This window comes from Falco biarmicus, chromosome 5 (assembly GCF_023638135.1).
Source record: "Falco biarmicus isolate bFalBia1 chromosome 5, bFalBia1.pri, whole genome shotgun sequence".
Taxonomy (NCBI): domain Eukaryota; kingdom Metazoa; phylum Chordata; class Aves; order Falconiformes; family Falconidae; genus Falco; species Falco biarmicus.
Window position 1 is genome coordinate 12,275,651 of NC_079292.1, and position 20,530 is coordinate 12,296,180.

The 20,530-nt window shown below is 39.6% G+C and overlaps 1 protein-coding gene across 7 annotated transcripts in view; it reads right to left on the reverse strand.

Moving 5' to 3' along the window:
* The window catches only part of ST7 (suppression of tumorigenicity 7), a 151,742-nt gene that overhangs the window by 7,826 nt on the left and 123,386 nt on the right, over positions 1 to 20,530 (reverse strand). For all 7 annotated transcript variants that reach the window (XM_056340896.1, XM_056340894.1, XM_056340889.1 and 4 more), the window contains 4 exons: positions 18,312 to 18,384; positions 16,673 to 16,775; positions 6,716 to 6,866; positions 1,868 to 1,960 (listed from right to left, as the gene is read on the reverse strand). In XM_056340896.1, the coding sequence (XP_056196871.1) occupies positions 1,868 to 1,960; positions 6,716 to 6,866; positions 16,673 to 16,775; positions 18,312 to 18,384 (420 nt within the window). The remainder of the gene's footprint in view (positions 1 to 1,867; positions 1,961 to 6,715; positions 6,867 to 16,672; positions 16,776 to 18,311; positions 18,385 to 20,530) is intronic.

The window sequence follows — 20,530 nt, forward strand, 5'->3', positions numbered from 1 at the left end:
ACAGCAGGAATTCATAATGAAACTAAAAATACATATGATTTGGGGGTCTCCTAATTCAATCAGTTTAAAAAGAAAAACACAGAGAATTTGTAACTTCTCTTTGATTTAAATTAAATTTAGAGATCAGGAAATACCAGATTATGGACTTTATAAGTCTAAGATATCTTGTACTCAGTTTTTTGCACTTGCTTTTGACGTAGGCTCAAACTTGTTGTTCTGGTCTGTGATCCAGTCATGGCAAAAGTTTTGCGGTTGATATTTTTAATTCAGATAGCCTATAAAAACTTAGTGTTCTGATACAATTCCTGCTGGCTCTACTTTAAACCACACACAATTAAAGGGTGTGGACAGGTATGCAAACCCCCTTTAACCCACCTGTGTCTGTCACGGTACGTTAAACCCTTCCCTACTCAAACCCAAGAGATTTTGCAGTGAAAGGCATTTCCCATAACTGCTAGAGCAGAGCATGACTTGTCTGCATATGCTGTTAAAAGAGTCCCTCGCTTCTAACATTTGACAAGAGCGATTAGTTTTGCATCTAAAAAGAGAATGCTGAGCTATTCTGCATGACTTTGTCATTCCTAAATCTCCTGACACTCCACCCTCCCCAGCTCAGCATCCCTCTGAGTAAAGCCAGCAAAGCAGTCTAAGAGGTGTTGTTATAATTAGGGTGATTATAATGGGGTGGGGAGATACTGTCAGTTGCCAAGGATTTCTGTGCAGTACCAGCGAGAATGTACCGTGAAGGAGAGACTCGCCATGAGTGGATTTGCTGTATTATTCTCACCTAATGTTTACTCACATAGGCTCATAAAAAGTGGCAACACATTTTTCAGCCCAAACCAGAGAGGTTCTGAAAGAAAGACTACAAAGACTGCAAACGCCCTCAAAACAAGCCTTCACAGCAGAAGCAGGCATTTCACGTTTTGCAGAACAGATTTCTCTTTATTCTTTCTTCAGGACAGAGAGGGTGAGAGAAGAGTCTTCCTCCTTCAATTAACTTGTGTTTCCCGCTCTGCCCTGAGTCACTCCACAATCCCCTCTGCAGTTGTGTGCATTCCACTTGTGCTCACACAAAGTCCCACTGTGAGAAAATACGTGTGAATGAAGTGCAACTGTTTGCAAGACGGGCTGCTTCGGGTCTTCCTCTGCATTCCTGTGCTTCACTGCATGCACTGCAATCAGGCTCGTTAGTTTGGACTGTAGCGCTTCTGAAGGGCTGGATCTGTCTTAATACCTGTAGCTTGCAAAGCACTGGGAATACTGTTGGCGCTTTTCTAACCCATGCCATAAACACATACAATAAATGACTGAGGTAATTTCACATCAATCTCTTTGTAATAGCACATACATCATTACACGAAGAAAACCCTTCCTTGCTGTTTAAGACTGCTTTTCAGAAACCATCAGCATAACCTGTCAAAATAACAGCTATGTCAATGATCCAGCTGTCCTCAAGCAGGTTTGATCTTGCCTTGGAATTTAAGTAGCAAGCATGTCTACGAAAGACTAACAAGGCTGTGCCACTGTGCTTTTGGTTTGATGGGATATTACCCTAGATGAAAGTTCAGATGTATTTTCCAGTGACTTGGCAAGAGAGAATAGCAAGATCTAACTGATTTATATCTCTTCAGTAATCTCTCTCCCTGTCCCTAGGCCGTCAACAACAATAAAGGTAGCTAATCGTCATGAACTATGGCTAGCAGCTGCTTCTTAAACCATCAGGGCAGCTCCAGAGACTCACTGTCAACCTGATTATTCTAATCCAGCGTATTCAATTTGAAAGGCATCAATGGAGATCACTGCTGCAAGATTCAGGTAAACAATTCTTTGATGTCAACGGTAAGAAGTGAAAAGTTGAACGTACATGGTAGTAGTTCTCTATCTGCAGTTTCTGTACAAATAGGGTAAGGGTAGAAAAGATGTCCTTTTTCCAGTGGATAGGGGATCATTCTGAAAGCTGAAAACAACAACATGCACAAGTTACTGTGAGTGTGGTAATCACTGCACATACTTCACTACATTTAAAATTTTGAAAAACAAACACAGACAAAACATAACATTTGTATTTGGTTGCAAACAGCATATAAATTGCTTAATGCAATGCCAAAATATAAATCTAAACTTCGCTTTTAATCCTGCAAACACTTATGTTTATCCTTGGGAGAAGGTTCACGAGCATCAAGTGAGACCACATTACAAGTACATACGTAAATGTTTGCAGGATCAGAACTCATTGCATTTAAAGTTACACAGCCAAATCTACACATTTTGTCTCAAGCTTTTTAGGCTGCAGAATTTTTAAATTTCAGGGGGAAGAAGTGTATCTAATGTAACAGGTATAGCCTACAAAAATGACCAGTCAAGCTTGCGAATTCAGGCCACTACTTGCAATCTCTGTGCATCAAGCATAATAGAACTTTTGCAAGGAAAAAAGTCCAGTACTTTTTTCCCACCACACTCCAGCAAACCAAGACACACTGACGACTCAAGCCCAGAGAACCAGTCTTCCAACGCAGTCATGTTTTCATTTTATATTTGTCAATCAAAGATTAATACTGAATTATTAAAACCAGGTTCCTCACATGCATTCTTTTTAAATGCAGCAAATCAAGTCAGGTTTCCAATATAAATCTTCAGGTCATGGATTAAATAATATTTAATCTTATGCATTTCTGAAATTGAAAATAATAACAGTGAGGAAGAGAAACAGATTACTAAATCTGGATGGTGATGATGTCATAGGCCTTCTAAGTGGGTTTATGGAAACATCAGAATAGTTGACTGAATTACAGCTTTGCAATCAAGGCATCTTTTCCATTATCCTATATACTATTTTCACTGTTAAAATGTCATCCACGTGTTATCCTCACTACTCCTAAGAACATCACTCACTGAAGCAATATTTTCCTCCACAGAAAACCTAGAAGCACTGTATATTTTAGATGTTAGGCACAGCTAGCCGCCACATGGTAACACTCCATTATCTCTTGCTCACAAGGCAACTGAGAAATTGGTTTAAAATACCCAATACCCAGTATTTTCAGTTGTGCACGCTGCATTTACAATAACGTTATCTGTATTTTTTGTGTAATTATGTGAGTGTATTTATTCTTGATTTCTATGTTTAAAGCAATAGTAAAGAAGGCAGAAATCCTCGAAGATTGTACACCAACCTGGGCTGTAATGCTTTTCCAATATTAAACATACCACCCCTCCACAGCACCCCAAAAAACTAAGTATAAATACAATAATCCAAGCCTTGTATGATCTTCACAGGCAACAAACTTGAGTGTCTATACAAAAACATACATGGAAAGATGTTCAATGCTCATTACTTCAAAATTGCTAATAGAAGTTATTCCTTCTGATCTGGCTTAATATTTAAACAACCAAGCCTCTTCTGCTTTATCCTAAAGCACAGCAGTACTAAGATTCTAATCAAAATAAAAAGGGACGGTAAAGAGGTTGCTTTTACAAAAAAATGTCTGAATAAATTTTCTTGAATTTAAACAGTCATCTTTGACATGAGACCAAATATGGAATATTTACAGCAAAACAGTTTTTTTAGCAATGTTATTAGCCATGGAAGAAAGTGCTCTGGTTCATCTGTATCAATCTGTGTTTATCAGTATTATCTAATCCTGTTTTACGTAAATCAATTCAGGTAGCACAGAGGCAGTTTGCTATTCATCTGTGTGCTCATGGTAAGAGCTACCATAACATTTGAGAACCCCTAGGATTTTCTTCACATGCAAACAGCAGGAAACACGACACAAGTTTAGAAACGGACAGTGATGAACAAGCGCCTCAGACTCTTGAAGGTGACACCTGGACCAAACCCAGAGCAATCTTTCATGTGGCATCACAGGCTTTTTCAGTTGTACTATGAATAAAACTGTACTTTGATCAAATGAAGACAGAGAAGGAAACAACCAATATTCCGGTTCGCTGATGATCGTTGTTTTTATAACCTCACTTTTTTCAACTGTTGAATGCAATTTGGGAAAAATACTCTGCGAGAATTTCAGAGTTTAACAAAGACATTCCTGCATAAATTTCGTTAGAGGCTGTCTTAATTAGGAGTGACCTTATTCTCCTCAGAAGCATTCAAAATGTAAACCCCAAGTGACTGACTAAATGTACTTAATTCTGCCTCATTCCCACAGGGTCAGAACTGAATAGTGTCTATATGAGCATTACATTCCTACACAGGAGCTACTAAAGTGAGACTTGTGGTTATTTAAGCACACTGACAGAATAGTACACTTCAAAGACATGACAAGTACGTGAATACCTAGAAAGAAGGCGAGGACAACTGACCATGTACTCTGTGTAGACTGTTGGTTAGAACTAGTATTTAATTCAATTTAATTTCTCTGACATATTTCCACTGGTTTTAATTTAACAATAACAAAGAGATGCCAAGGAAACCTCTTGCAAGTAAAGGACATAAGAATGGCATAAATAGTTCACTCTTATCTGTAAAGAGTATTACTGACTAAGATATGGACCAAAAGTTATGATTATCGATTGGACCAGATACACTGAAACCATTAAAATCCAGGGGAGTCCTCATGTGTGAGCAAAATGTGAACAAAATTCTTGAGGACTGGTACACTGTTCATCTCTCTCTGAAATCACTGTGCAAAATGAACTGTGAATTTCTCTTTAAAGGTTATGCAACAATACTAACTTACACCTTACAGGCTACTCTACAACTATTAGCTAATGAAGTACATATTCAGATTGCTGGAGGTAATGAGGAATCCGTCAATATAGATAGATGGAAAGGCCCTACACTGCCTTCATTCACAGATGCCTAGATTTCCTAAGTGGCAGGAGGACTGCAGGGCAGCCAGCCTCCTGTGCCAAACACTGGTCCTTGTAAATAGCTCTTTAGGGACTCCCCAGCCTGAAAAAGCAAAAGAATCTGCGCAGGATTCCCTGCAAAATATTGCTCCATAATGATGGGATAACAAGCCTTGGGCTAAAGGACTTCTGCAAGCATTGGGAGGAGAAGAAACACTCTCTAAAAGCCAACCACTGAAAATAAGGCATTTGGAAGGAAGCTATGACAGAGAAAATAACAGACTGGGAGAAATGACAGCAAGAAAGAGCAAGCAGGTATGACAGAGAACAACGTAGCAGAGCAAACCACAGATGGCAGTGGTATGGAGTACTGAGCAAGGTGTTCTGTACACTTAGAAATAAAGCTATTGCTTCTTCAGGAAGCCTACATTGCAAATTAGGCAAGTTCAGGCCATTTCATACAGTGACGGTGACAGTAAGTCACTTTTACAATGAAGGTATTAAGTGTATTTCTGTAGGAATTAGCATGGTGACAAACTACCTTTTCTAACAAAGCTAAATGAGAATAGCAAATGGAGAAATGGTGGTATAATAACATCTGGAGAGGCTGAAAGAGAACAGAATAAAGCGCAGCAGAAAAGGAGAATTAGATTACATAAAGTAAAATCTGCATTAAAAAAAGCCCACAAAGGCTGATTACAAACAGTACTTTTTAATTCTCTGCAACCTGAAAAAAGCACATCTCAAAAACAGGATAAGACAGGTTGGAGGGTTAGTAATTGACCTCTGGAGGTCATCTACTCCTACCTCCTACTCAAAGCAGGGCCATCTTAGAAGTGAGGTTTGGTTGCCCAGAGCCATGTGTACCTGAGCTCTGAGTACCTCTGGGGATGGAGATCCTACAACCTATCAGCAACCTGTTCCAATGCATTACCACTCTCATTCTGAAAATATTTTTCTGATGTCTAGATGAAAATTCTCTTATTTCAATCTGTGTGTATTGCCTCTTATCTTTCCACTGTGCTTTTCTGTGAAGACTCTGATTCCGTTTTCCGCATCATCTCTCCGTTGGGTGGCAGAAGACAGCAACTGGATCCCCTCTTCACCTACCAGATGTCTTTTCCAAGTTGAACAAAACCAGCTCCCTCAGCATCTTTTCCTACATCACATGTTCCAGTCTCCTACGCATCCTAGTAATCCTCCACTGGACTCACTCCAGTTTGTCAATTAAAAACGAAGTCATATAATACTGTTTTGTTTTATACCACACATTAATATTTATCCACCTATAAGGCACTTTTGTAATTTCCCCAATATCAAAGCATTCATAGAATCATAGAATGGTTTGGCTAGGAAAAGACCTTCAAAGATCATGAAGTCCAACCCCCCTGCCGTGGGCAGGGGCATCTTTCACTAGGTCAGGTGGCTTGAAGCCCTGTCCAACCTGACCTTGAATGCTTCCAGTGACAGGACATCCACAGCTTCTCTGGGCAGCCTGTTCCAGTGTCTCACCACCTTTACTGTAAAAAATTTCTTCCTTATGTCCAATCTAAATCTATCCTCTTTCAGTTTGAAACCATTCATTCAAATTATGACAAACAACTCTGGAACGAGGAAGGTAAATTATTATCCCCTTACTCCCGAGTAAGAAAGCATGTCTCAGCTAAGATGGGAAATTTTGTTCAGTATTACACACAGAACACAATCCAAGACTTCAAAACCCTTTTTCTCGTTAAATGAAGTTTGTGTTTTCAGTTTGAAATTTAAATATTTCAGTGCTGGTGAGGATATAACTGACCTCCGAAATTCCCACATACTATACTTCACCAAAAGCTATTATTTTCTCATGACATTCAATAAAAATATTTGATCAGCTCCTTTGTAAGAAACGAGAATTACTTACTGCCTTCCCATGTACAGTGTAAGAGATTCAATGCCCCCTCTACTCTTTTCCAGTGTTGAAGGTGAAAGAAAGCATATGCTATTGCTTCACTGTCCCCTCTCTTCAGAATATGTTCAGGGGGCAGAATTAAGCTTTTCATTTCTAGTAGATACTGTAACAAAAAAGCAGAGCACAATTATTTCAGAGGTAATAAAAAAACCACAAAAAGCTGCCTGCAGTTCTACAATGCACACTGAAAGGTCTATTCCCCTGAAGTACTCATAAGTGTTTCATCAAATGTGTAACATCACCAACTGCACTTCAAGACAATTACCAAATTATTCCCAAAGACTAAGATATGCTGACAGATGGTTAATGTTCTGCTCTTCAGCTGTAGTAAGGGGACTACAGAGAATTTCAAAATAAGATGTCTCTCTTATCAAAGATGTAAAAAAGAGCTCAAAGCAGAAAAGAGAATCTAATTACAAGAGCTTTTTAATTAAAAATGTTTATAATAAAATGAAGACGACATTAAGCAGTGTGACACACATAGTCTTTCCATAAAGAAACACGCAGTGCTCGGTTTGCACACAGGTTGCTTTATTGCCATCAGCTGGTGGCTGTGTCTAGGAATACACAAGGTTGGCTGCCACCGAAGTAGCTACCAACAAGATACAAAGTAAAAAAAGTTACAAAATGTCAAAAATACCTACTTCCCAGAAAAAAAAGTGTTTGATGTTTAAGCTTGCTACTTGAAACAGTCATATTGAAAATAGTATGAAACCAAAAAGCGCCACTGACTAAATCCACAAGCAAATCTCCCCATTACTGTATACCCCATAGCAGAAGCAGATGAAACACACGGAGCGCTCACGCCACAGAGGTCCTGGACACTATCCAGGCAGGTGGTTTTTCTCCTCCCCCATACCATGAACTAGACCGCTACCAGTTCAGCAGACCTTATCACATCACTGCTGTTAACCACATTCCAGTTAGCAGAGAGGAAAGATACAGCGGAGGGGAAAGATACACCACTTGCTGGCATGCTGTACAAGGGAAGGAATGATAGACAGAAATCACAGGCTGCCAAATCAACTTCTGTTTGCCAGTTCTCCTCTGAGGAAGTGTAACGTTTCCTAGCTATGCACTGACTACTCTTCAACAGTATAGGGAAGCTGTTGCTCCCTTGCAGGATGTCCAAGAGCAAACGTTCTCCCCACCAGACTATTTCAGTTAACACAAAAGGCTTGATAAAAGGTTTAATCATTGGCAAAAAGAGAGTGAGTGTGCACCCCCTCCATTTTACCCTGTGCCTACACACCGGTCTAGAAGGAGGATGACTACAGGACCTAGAGACTGACAACAACCCGGTGAGTGCAGGCACCCACAAGAAGACAACCTGACACCAGAGGTGAAACTGAGGCATGGGTGATGTTAACCCTCCACAGCTCCTCCTAAACACTGACTTTTGTGAAAGGGATGAGCTGGTGAAGAAAAAAGGAGAAAGAGGGCAAAATAAATAAATGGGAATTGAAAATCAGCCTTGGGGAAAGGAAGAGGAAAGGCCAGAAGGAAATGAGCACCAATAGCATGATGTGATGGAAAGCATCCTAGAGCTAGTCACCCCTTTGCCTGAAGGAGCCTGGAAGGAGCTAGCAAACAGGTCAAGGATTTGAAGAGACTGTGATCAAAACAGAGAACTGTCAAACCTGGAAAAAAAAAATACTTCGAAGAGAAAAGAGAAATCATGTGTGTTTCTGATGCAGGTAACAGTATTAAAGGAGGAGAAACTGAATTAGCAGTGGGAGTAGTAAATGTGATACTTGGATTTTCTCTAAAGCCTTTCAGAAAAATCTGAGAGCTGCAGAGCAGGTGGATTAATGGAAGAAGCTGCAATTTAGTAGGCAGGATGGGGGATTAAGAGTGACAGAGAGAACAGAATAAAGAGCTGACAAGAGGGATGGAGCTGCCAGGCGTACAGAAATACAGCAAACATTCTTAATTCACTGCCCTAATGAATGTGCCACCCTTTTAAAAACATACGTTATACCTGTTCAGCAGAATGGAATACAGCTGCAAAAGCTGCAGGTTTCTGTTTTATTAATTTAGAATACACGTCTTATTTCAGTGTTTTTTTAAAAAGTAAACGATAAAGCAAGTTCTCAATATTTGAATATTTCAATTAAAGGAACAAAAAAAAATCCCAAACCCAAAGCCCTGTCATTATTTATAGGAAAAGGAAAACTAGGAAAGAATGTCCTATTTCTAGGAGCGTTGAGATGAAAACAGGTTATATTGATTCTTATGTATTGCTTGTTACCAGTGATTAAAAACAAATCAAGTGGAAATAGCAGATGTAAGGATATATCTTGACACTTGCAAATCATTCTTGTCCTCACTCATTTGTGTTGGCTTTTCAGCCTGCATTTTTCTCAGTTTCAGAATGAAAAACTTATTTTAAAAGTTCCTCAGATCAACGATGTGAAACGCTCCTCCCTCATTACTCTGTCACAGCTCCTTTCCCAAACAAAAAGTACAAAATCTGGTTTGGTGATAATCAAGAAGATCCAAACACAAAGCTGATGGATGGTTCAAGTCTCACTTGGGCCTCGTAATAGTTTTTGTTCTGTGCACAAAGGTCAGCCATACCTTCCAGGCATACAAGCTGTCAATGAATTTATTCTGGAGGCATTTCCAGCAGGAATGCTGATTGTACGCAGCCCCGGAGAGACCTCCTCTGGAACACTGTGCAGTTCTCGTCAGGCACTTTCAGAAATTTAAAAGATCAAATTCTACAAGTACAGAAGAGAACTAATCAAAGAAATGGCAAGCTTGCTTTGTGAGAGTGCACTTGGAAGGCCTCCATCTAACTTCTCTGAATAGGAGTAACGGGTACCAGAAAGGTACCTAGCTGCAGGTAGGGCTTCATTATTATCAAAGGAGAGATATGACTATCCATGAAAATCACGATGGCCTTGATGTCCTAGAATATCCTATCTATTCAAGAACTTCTGTATTTTCAAGGAGACTTCAAAAGCCCAGAGGGCATTCAGATTCCCTGGTTTGCTGACAGGGCTCAGGGTCTACTTTGAGACAGCACGGCCAAGGGCAGCCCCTTTCCACGGTAACTGCAGGTACTGGCACCCAGATACTTGACAGGCAGGACTGAGTCCCAGCAATCTACAGGGTTTCTAGCAGGTTGTCATGAAATCATCACAGTGCTCCTGAAATATTTTGGATTGGACAAGCAGACAAATTCCAGGGAAATTCAATTAAATGAAAAAACCCTTTCTTCAAAGACCATTCAGTAACCTGCAGTCCTCATGCTGCCTACGTAACGTGTGAATCACAGTCCTGATGGACGGCTGCACGCAACAAGTATCTCCAGCTCTTGGGAAAATCAGCCAAACACATCAGATTGTAGTTTCCAAGAGGCTGCTATTGCACTTAATTAAAGATACTATACTAGACAGGTACAGTCTTCTCTCCAGCCACCAAAGACTTCAGTGTGGGAATCTGACTATTTATACCTCAGCATTTCCAGTCCAGAGCACAGCCCTTGTTGTTATAGGATTAATGGACACAAGAACCTACCACAACGCTAAAATTCACGCTAGCATGAACTCCACCTGGCTTCCCAAGAGAAGAACCTACACCTTTTGACAGACTGCCTATTAACCGTAACTCCTGATACACTGACACCTCAGATTCAACCGTGACCTTTACAATTTAAGTAATTAAACTCTGCTACCTTTTGGGAACCCTCTGTCATCCCGACAGGGCTCCCTACCAGGGCTCTGAGCCCAAGCGTGGTTCTAGTTCAGAGGAAGAGTCGAATAACAGGATAAATAAGAAACTCAGCAAAGAGCTAGTCATCCTGAAGGAAACGGAGGTGGCAAGCCCAGCACATCTCCAACTGCATTTGTTTTCTGATGATGAATGAAGAAGTTTAACTGGAACAGGAAATAGCATGTCACCACCATCTGAGGTTATCATGTTGCTTTAAAAAAAAGGAATCAGCTCAGAAAAGATAGTCTAGAAAATTTCAGCTAGGATGTCCTAGTCTTAAACCAAGTCATAAGCGAATACTGAAGCTGCACAATTATTTCTGTCATCAACAGATGGCTCAATCAGCCCTTCTTTACTGCACTGTTTGGGCTTGGATTTTTTTGGTTGTCTTTTTTTCTTTTTCTGGTCTCTCTCTTCTCTCACCCCAAACTTTTTCCTGTCTAAAACCTGTATTTTAGGAGTTACAACAAGGGTAAAAGTATTTTTCATGTGCTTCCACAGAGCTTCTGGGCTGGTTACATGACATTGTGATGGATATTGCTCAGCTATAGTCATCCTGTACATATATGGTTATATGCCTTTTAACGAGCATTTGGAGGATGACAATGGACCTTGTACACATGAAGTGCAACACGGAGTTTATATTTCTCTTACATGAATTGATTGAATATACATTATTTATTTCATAATATTGACAGCACTCTGGCTACTAATTCTCCTCTGCTGGGACAGCTTTTAACATTCCACATTAATGACCTATTTCAGTGCTCTTTTATAAAATAAATCGACCTATCTCAGGCAGATTTCCTTCTTTTTCCTCAGTTGTGCAATTTACCTCTGAAATTACAGCTCAGGCTGCAAACAGGCAACAGTCAACTCCTGCACCTGTGACAGCATCCCTCCAGGCCAGAATATGAGAATTTAACATTGTTTGGACAAGAACTCTCCTCCTCCCAGTGGGATGAACAGCACAAGCTTAAAGCAGTTCCAAAATACTGGTTCCTACATGCCCAGAGAAGCCACTTGTAGGTCACCTTACAAGTTCTCATTGAATTGATGGCAATTAAGAACTTTGGCCCTTTTGCTGGAGATACAAAACCAAATCACTGTCTCACTGAACAGTTGAAAACTCTCCTAAACAGGTCTGGAATAGTTTCTCTCTAATATCATTGGGTGTGTGGAATAGATTAATTTCCCATCTGGTATTTGAATTTGTTTACATTATTTGTTTCTATTAGCAACTACAACTTACTAGAAACCACACAAGCATACAGACACAGTTCTTATTAAAAAAAAACCCCAACAAACTAAGTAAGAAAGAAATGAGAAGGGATGAAATGGAGAACAGATAAATCTTTAAAAGTGTTTAAGTCAATTGTTTGTTACATCCTTTTAATATGTTTACAAACAAAACTGGCATGTTTTAAAGTAATAGAAATATTTGTCTGATTCAAATGCAGAACACTTCAGCAAGTACTCTTTAAATCAACTCAGCTCCTGGCTTACAGAGCAAACCCATACAACTGTATGCAGAGCACACTTCTGACTCACTTTTAACAATCAGGTATACGGACCACCGTCTGTTTTCTCTTCCCTTTGACTTTCCTGAATAGCTTGTGTCTCTTAGATCACAGAAAAGAGAGGGGACTTTTCAGAAGGAGTTTGAATGCAGGGAAAGAGCCTTGCAAACCAGTTCAGAAAGGGTATTCCACAACTGAAGAATGTCCCAGAAATAGCTGTAGTACTTTATCAGCGTTAGCTTGGGATAGTTGCATTACGTGTAAGTGGGGAAGCTCAAAACACATCTAAATAATATTGATGAAGCCTTGTGTGTGTATTTGTGTGTATGCACATACTTTTTTTCCCAGCCACTCCACAAATTATGTACTCTCCATGACATAGGATGCATTACTCTCCATACAAAACCCTCTGGAATTTCAGTGATACCCCAACAGTGTCAGCACACTTCCTTGGGACCAAAACTCCACAGTGCATGGCGCTACACTAAAACAAAAGGATACTAGTCCACAGAATCTCATTTAAGACAAAGATGTTGAAAAAAGTGCAGACAAATCTTCGCAAACAAGTGATACAATTTGTTGTGATGCTTCTCATAGCGTAATTCACAGCTCCTTGCTTTGTTCTCTTTCCTGCTGTACCGCTGACTTCAATCTTTTACTGGTTATGTTTTTCTTCCACTAAAAAAGAACCCTAAGAACACTTTGCCTGGTGAAGTGCTTTTTATATCAGAAATCTCTGCCAAAATATAAAGCTGCAATTTGGTGTAGCTGAGTTGCTTCTGTAACATAAACAAGACAAACTGTAGATAGACATATCTTTTATCAGTCACACAGTATAGCTTAAAAAAATTAAGCCACTTTCATGAACAGAAACTTTTTTACAGGTAAGATGTCTTCAGCAGTCTTGATCAGTATGACAGCGGTCGCATTTTTGCTACAGTCAAGAAGATCAGTGTTTACACACCCGAGCTGGCCTTACCCTGCACAGCTCAGCTTCCAGAAACAGCACAGCCAGGTCGGCTGCCCAGCTTGCTGGAGAGATCTGGCAGGCTGTATTGAACTCTGTATTGCCTTTTTTCACTGAAACCAAATTTTAGTACCTTCTTATGTCACATCTTGACACCAGTGTATTCCAAAATGAGAATTTATCACCTATGACTAAGAGTTAACGGATTGACCTCTGGGAATTAAACTGTCATTGAAATGTACTCAAAAACGGAAGAAGCGACCTGCATCAAAAGAAGGTTATTTGCTGGAAGGCTGCCTGAAGAAAGACTGTCAACCATATTAGATCTCTGCGAAAGGCATTTTTGTGCAGACACAAAAATAATGTGATGCATAGTCATCTAGAACCAATGGAAGTGGGTGCCAACATCTTCATGACTGACTTTCTGAGAATTAACCCAGAAGCATGCATATGCAGGAGTTTCTATATGGAAGGCAGGTGTTTTTGCAGGGTTTCTCACCTCTGTAAAGTGGGAATCTGGGACTTTTACACTGTTTCTTCTTAAGCAGTTCCAATATCTTTGGATTACATTTAAAAGGAAGCGTAAGAAGTATATCTGACCTCTGCAACATCACTATGGAACACTAGACTGCAATCTGGCCATAATCTCCAAGGGAAAAATCAGCACCATGGTAAGAATCCCATGGTAGTTTTACACAAATCTGTAATAGGTCACAATGGGAGACCCAGTCTCCCTTTATTGCTAAATGCAGATCAAGCAGCATCTCTCAGTGTGTGCAGAGTGTGTTCCTTGCATTCCCTTTGTCTCAGAATCTCATTAACAAAAATTTGCTATTTCCAGTTAAATGTCTAGAAAATGCATATCCAGTAATAATCTTTTTACATGGTAATTCTAAATTTTAATGATTTGCACTGCAAATGGTAAAATCTCTTTTTAAGATAAACCAGAAACATATTGAACCATTTATTTCTCTTTAATAGTGCAGTTGCCTGCTTTCAAGGCTTCTGCTGGGAACTTTGCAAATGCTTTAAATCCTCGTCACCTTTGTAATTTATTTCTTCCTCAGTCTGAACAAGAGACTTATTAGTGTTTAAATCCTAAAGAAACTTTGAAGACTTATTCGTATTATTTTTGTGGCACTGTTAGATTTCTTGTGATGCTGCTCGCTAAAACTTCTCTCCATTTCATTAGGAACAAATTGGATATGACTTCAATCGTTAACTGAATGGAAATGAGGTGTAATACCCATACTGTGCATAAAATTATAGCCAAAAATATATTTTTGCCACCTTAATATCCTTTACCTAACAGCAGAAAGAATGTGAAATTAGTAGTGCTGCACATTAATCTGTATTAGGCTACACTGTTTTAATGTTAAAATATGAACTACAAAAACCCTAGGGTGTGCTCCTGTTACTACCTTGCTATCTTCATAATTTGTATGTTTCACAAAAGTTGTCAATTTCAAAATGACGGACTTTGAAAAACTGAGGGAATCAATTAACAATGTGAACTGACTGAAAAGCTCAGGAACTTAAGTGAGAAAGAGGACTGGAATTTCTTTAAATCAAAAGGACCGAAACTAACACACAATCTGCATTTCATACATGGGGATAATGGTCAGAAAGGAGATTCAGCCTTGTATTGAACAGAAGCTGGCTAGTCAGAAGGAGATCAAAAGTGATGAATAAAAGTACTGATCTACAAGAAAAGCAGGATCTTGGAGGTCTGGAAGCACAGAGGTTATGGAGGAATGGCCACAACTTAAGAGTAAGGAAGATTTTTTCCAAGGCAGTCAAACCAATGAAGAGCACACTCTTAAGTATAAACAGAAGTAGTACAAGCAAAAAAGTAGTAAATGAAGACTTAGCCTCAGTTTCGTGGCAGTGCAGAGCATGAAGACAACAGCAGGATGGACACGAGGAGCATGTACAGAAGTGGAGGCCACTGCCCATGATCTCTGTCCCTGAACAGTGAAAGAACCAGTCCCAGAAATGGCCAGACTAGCATGACTGACATAAAGCAAAAAGATCCCCACTCAGAATCAAGTGATCCAGTGATGAGAGAAGTAAATGCAATACCATTCATTTAAAGAGGATGGAAACAATACGTGTTAATATGAAAACATTAGTATGCAAACCGTTAAAAAAGATTTAATGGAAAGAATTATCAAAAACATGGAGGTAAGTGAGGAAAATGGAACAGGCTCTCAAGGATTGCTCATGACAGGCTAAACTGGTATCTTTGCTTGGAAAGGTATCTCATTTTTTAGATAGCAAGGACAGAATACTCTAACTGGGCTTCAGTAAAACATTCAGGAAGGTTCACCCACAACAGAACTGGAACAGAGAGTTAAACAGGCACCCAGGCAGAAGAGAAATATCAAAGGTTGTGTTGGTGCAAGAACCACCGGGATGGAAGAAAGTAAACCGAGTTCCACAGAAGCAGTCCTGGAACCAAACCTCATTTAATGTTTTAATTTTATAGCTTGGCACAAAAACAGAAGATCAGCTAATAATACAAAGGGACTTATCTCACCTAAATCTTGTTGTCTAAAAATCAGGCTTTTACTGGAAAATTGTTGCTCCTTTCATAGTCAATGTAGAAACAGGCACCTCGGAGGGAAAGTCTGTCTAGAGATGTCTAAGATAGTTCCTTCTTTCCACTGCCTGTAGAGGAAGTCTAGATGATTTTATTAAACAAACAGCCTAACTTTCAGGTATCTAAACCATGCTATTTAGTGGTTGGCATAACAGACAGAGCTCAAAGAGAAAATACTTAATTCCTGACACGCATGAGAAGTAACTTTCTGCAATCCATGTGTACATATGGCAGGGGGTTTGGGTTTATCTTGACCAGACTTGGTATTCAGCTGTACCTGATGAATAGGCTCCCTACATTAACACACACCAGTCTTCCACTCTGCAGTTAAGGCTGCTTACTTGGTCCACAGGTTTGTGGGGTGAGTTTCAGAGGCAGATCTCCAAGGGCCAAAAAGCATCTGCCTCTAATTTGCCTTTACAATGAACTTACAGACTGCAATACTGAGTATCAGGTGATGAAATAATAAAATACATTAGCTTTTAGTAGCCCCTGGGCAAGATTCTTACTGCTGAGATACATATCTAGAGAGGTGATTAGGGAATTAGAACATAAATCCCTTTTCTTACTTTGTAGTTCTCAGCAATTCCTCATCTCTGAGCTTTGCATTCTCAAAACTTAATGACAGGGTGCTGCGTAAAGAATTACTAATGCAACTTTTATGAAGTACACCATGAACTCCAAACATGTTTCTTTGTATAGCATACCAAAAATATATTCTTACATGTAATCATCAAAACAAATAAACCATGCTATTTTGAACTAGAATATTTTTAATGGATATTTCGTAAATAATAATCTGTGTTTTTATATGGTTCTGTCCTGGAGTGTAGCATTTAGTGGTGTCTACTACCACAATCCATCATGTAATTGTTGCTCACATAGATGACTCACTTCAGCTAAAATTTCAAGTTGCACAGTCCAGAGCAGGAGACACTAAATGTGAAAGATCAAACAAAAAACCTGTGCATACTATCAACTTCTTTCCCTTCCCGTTGTTTGTTTCCCTTCCCACAACATCACTTGCTAATCTAACACAGAAATCAGGAGTTAGGTCCTCAGCAGCGTTAAAGCTACAACAATGCTTTCTCCATACTCACTTTTGGCACGTGTGGATTAAATTCTACTGCTCTGTGAATAGCTTCTACTGCATTCATCTCTGCAGTACTCAGCCCTCGCCTTGAGGCAGCCTCTGGAGAAAATCTACAAAAGCAAAGAAACAAACACATTAGCTCAGAAATGCAATTACGAAAAAGCCAGAAAAGGAATCTAGAACATGGGCCCATGTAACCAAACTGAGTCAATTTCCTATGCTCTCCAAACTTCCATAGCAAGTGGAAACTCTGAGTGATCTATTACATCAAGGCCAATGAAAATCCCAGCAGAAGTGGAAAGCATGTTTGCATCTAATCATGGCAGAAAGTCAGTTCAAACAGTCCTTTCTCTGTCACTAATCTAAATTTGCTCTAGGTACCTTGCTAAGGGGCATATTCAAGGCTGAACTTGCAGAAAAAAGAAAAGCAAAAAACCCCAACAATGCCAAATTGTTGTTGGAGGGTTTCTATTAAAAACAGGGTTGGGGAGGTTTTAGGGAGGTTCCCAACCCAATGCCCCTGGGTCAGGTTGGGATGGAAGCACGATGCAGCAGCAGTAGCGGGTGGTCTACTGGCCGCAGCACCATTGAGGGTAGCATGCCCAAACTGTGGGCAAACCATCTGCCCCAGTGAATGAAAAACCAGACCATGCAATCTCTTTCTCACCTCACACCCCACGGCTAACTCCAGAGCTGTACTTGGCAGGCAGACACCACAGGGAAAGCTGTGACAACCTTAGCCCTGCCCTCCCAAGCTGGAGTCGCTGTGTAGGGAGGAAAGATGTTGCAGTAGGTACTGGCGATCTACAGGATAAAAAGAATGAAAGAAAATTACTTAGATCTTGATGTGTACATACACTTTAAAAGCAAAAACTGTCAGGATGTCAATCAAGAAAATGGCTTTCCACTCTACTTGCTTTCCAACTTTAGGGAGGCATTTGACTCTCAGGTGCACAGACACAGCTCTGCCTGGGATTTGTGTGAAGGCATCTGAGCTCAGAATTGGGATTTTTGAGCTCCATTTCCCAAGGAGCTGAGCACCCTTTCAGAGCTGGCCAGTGCTCTCAAGTCCACAGGCATCAAGTAGATGTGCTCAGCACCTTGGAAGGTGGAGACCCAAGAGAAAACCGTAACAGGAATGAGCAGATACTTGTGTCTCTAAAAATATGAACATCATCTACCTCTCAGAATCCCTAACATAGTAACGCTAAATCCACCTGCCACTATTTAAGTAGATGAGCAGTCTTCTGGCAGCATTGTAAAATGACATTGCTACGAGTCCACTCACATTTATTTATTACCTTTCTGTTGTCAGGTTTACACAAAGTTGAAGAGGTTCAGCCACACAACACCTTTTACTTCCATCTTCATTATACTATCTAGGAAGCCAAAGCTCACCCGGACAGTATACATAAAACTAAACGAGAATTGAATTTACGCTATTTGTCTTCATTTCTTCTTCTGTAATATTTGAAGTGCAATGTTTGATCACTGCAATTTTTTCTCATATATAAAGTAATTTTATGAATTTACTGCAGGACTGAATTCTCCTGCTAACCCAGCGGATTGTTAGGGTGTGGGCTCAGCTAAGAGAAATCTCGAGTTAAATCAGGAATTTTGCTGGACAGTGGTTCTTATGCACTTACTTGTCAGAGACAGCTCTGGCTTTGAGCAATGCAGCTGTGTAACATATTGTTGCTGATTTTGGTAAGCTTATATCTGTTGAAAAGAAAGAAAAAATTAAACATCTGAAAATTTAAAAGTCTGCAGAAAGAAAAGTGTTTGATTGATACTTTGGAGTATCATGGCATACCCAAAATTATTATGTGAATTCAGAATACTTTCTGATCTTGGGACTTGTACTCCCATGTCACATGGATTTTAAAATTTCCACCCAATATACAGGCTTTAAAACCTGTGTTGATGACCACTGGAACTGCTATTTAAGCAGCAACAGGGTTCACTAGAGAACTAATTCAAAGAATGACATGACAGAGACATAATGAAAGAATTCATTACTTCATATGCAAATGTGTAGGTAACCCAGAATACATTAATTTTTCCATAGTTCACAAAACATCTAAGTAGTAGCTGAGGGCTATCTTATTCACGCTTTTTGTTTTCACTCAGGAGCAGTTGTCTAATATGACTATGTGGCAGCTATACAAGTTAAGACAGCTATTTAAGTAAGAAGGATTTGACTTGCAAGCAAACAACCATTAGATTTATTGCAGTTAAAGATCAACATTAAAATAAAGTGGTTTGCCTCTTAAGGAAATCTTGGACCAAAATATTCACCAGACAGTCTCTGGCCATTTTATGATGTTCCAGAGACACACAGGAGCCATAAACCTGACTTAACCCATTAGTTCAATTTAATTTATACCTGTTCTCTACCAGCAGATTAGCACAAAAGCATCCAAAAGGTAGAGACAAATGCTGTGTAACAGACTTGAGTTACAGCTTTGTTTCCACTTTTACAAAGAATTGACTCTCACACTAGTAATCTACTAAGCAGATACCGATTATATAGTGACTGAAATATTGCAGCATTAAAAAGTTAGAGATAAAGCTAAATGAAAGGAAAAACAGGGAAAAAAAAGGCTGGATTCTGCAAACCCTTCTGCACACTGCAGTTATAGGTTCCTATTGTAAATAGCAAATACACAGCACAGTAAACACAAGGCACTGGAGCAGGCCCACTGTAGAAGTGAAGAGCATCTAATCTGACCATTGTTCTGAGAAATTATCTATCCCTCAGTTTGTCATTAAAGTTGATTTGGAAGATGAAATGATCATACAGCTTGGTAACTTCAGCGTTAAGAGAAACTTGCGATTTACTGAACCCCAGTGCCTTGCAACACAGGGCTCCAAAAAGGAGTTAAAGAGGACAAGCAAGGCATATCTCAGCAACCACCATCCTTCATTTATTAACAAACAAGTAGAACATTGTTCTGTTAGACAGAAAACATGGCCAGAAATGACTGAGGCACTTTGAAAATGCTACCTGTTAAATCCTCTCTATTGTCTTTGTATGCACTTGCACTTCAAGCATGAGATGTAGAGATCTTGTTGGAGGCTCCCTTGTAATATATTCCAACTATAATTTCACTGGAGTATGTAATTGTAGTGGCTAAAGTAATTAAAATCAACAGCACGCAAAGCAGTCTGGGTGACAGACATGTTAATTACCCCACTAATAGAAGCTATCGACAGACACAGATGTGAGCACATCTTCAATGAGAAGAGGAGAAAATATTTATGAGTGCCTTCAATAACCCTGCTTATACCAGGCTTTCCTTAACATCAGGAGTTAAAAGTTATTTCCAGTAAACAGAAATGACCTTTTCCAGAAGATACTGGTCTCTGTCATTCAGTGTAAAACTCACTCATTAAATAATAAATGGAGTGAAACACACAGGAATGCAAAAGAAAAAAACAAACACCAAGAAACCCAGCAATGTGCTGTCATTTATAAGGTTTTCAATGGGTCAAGATAATACATTATTTTCCTCTTACCTGCAAGCGTTTCTCTGGGCCATCAAGCCACCATTACCTCACAGGAAATATTTTCCTCTGCATCAGCCAAAAACCTAGTAATGTTGGTTCAGGATCTGACCTTTACAAAATTTTGCATGAATGACACAGAACAAAAGGTCTACCTAGAAGTCCCTGGAAATACATTTTCCCAGACAAAATGCAAACTCCACATGTAAAAAAAGGACCAAGAAGAGAAAGTTTGCCCAGACTTCTTCTCATAATGCAGTAAGAGCACCACTTCACTTTTCTATCTGTCTGAAGGAGCTGAAAACTAGGAGGAATCAAGAGGCCTGGAGTATATAACTCATGCAGCAGAGGAAAAACA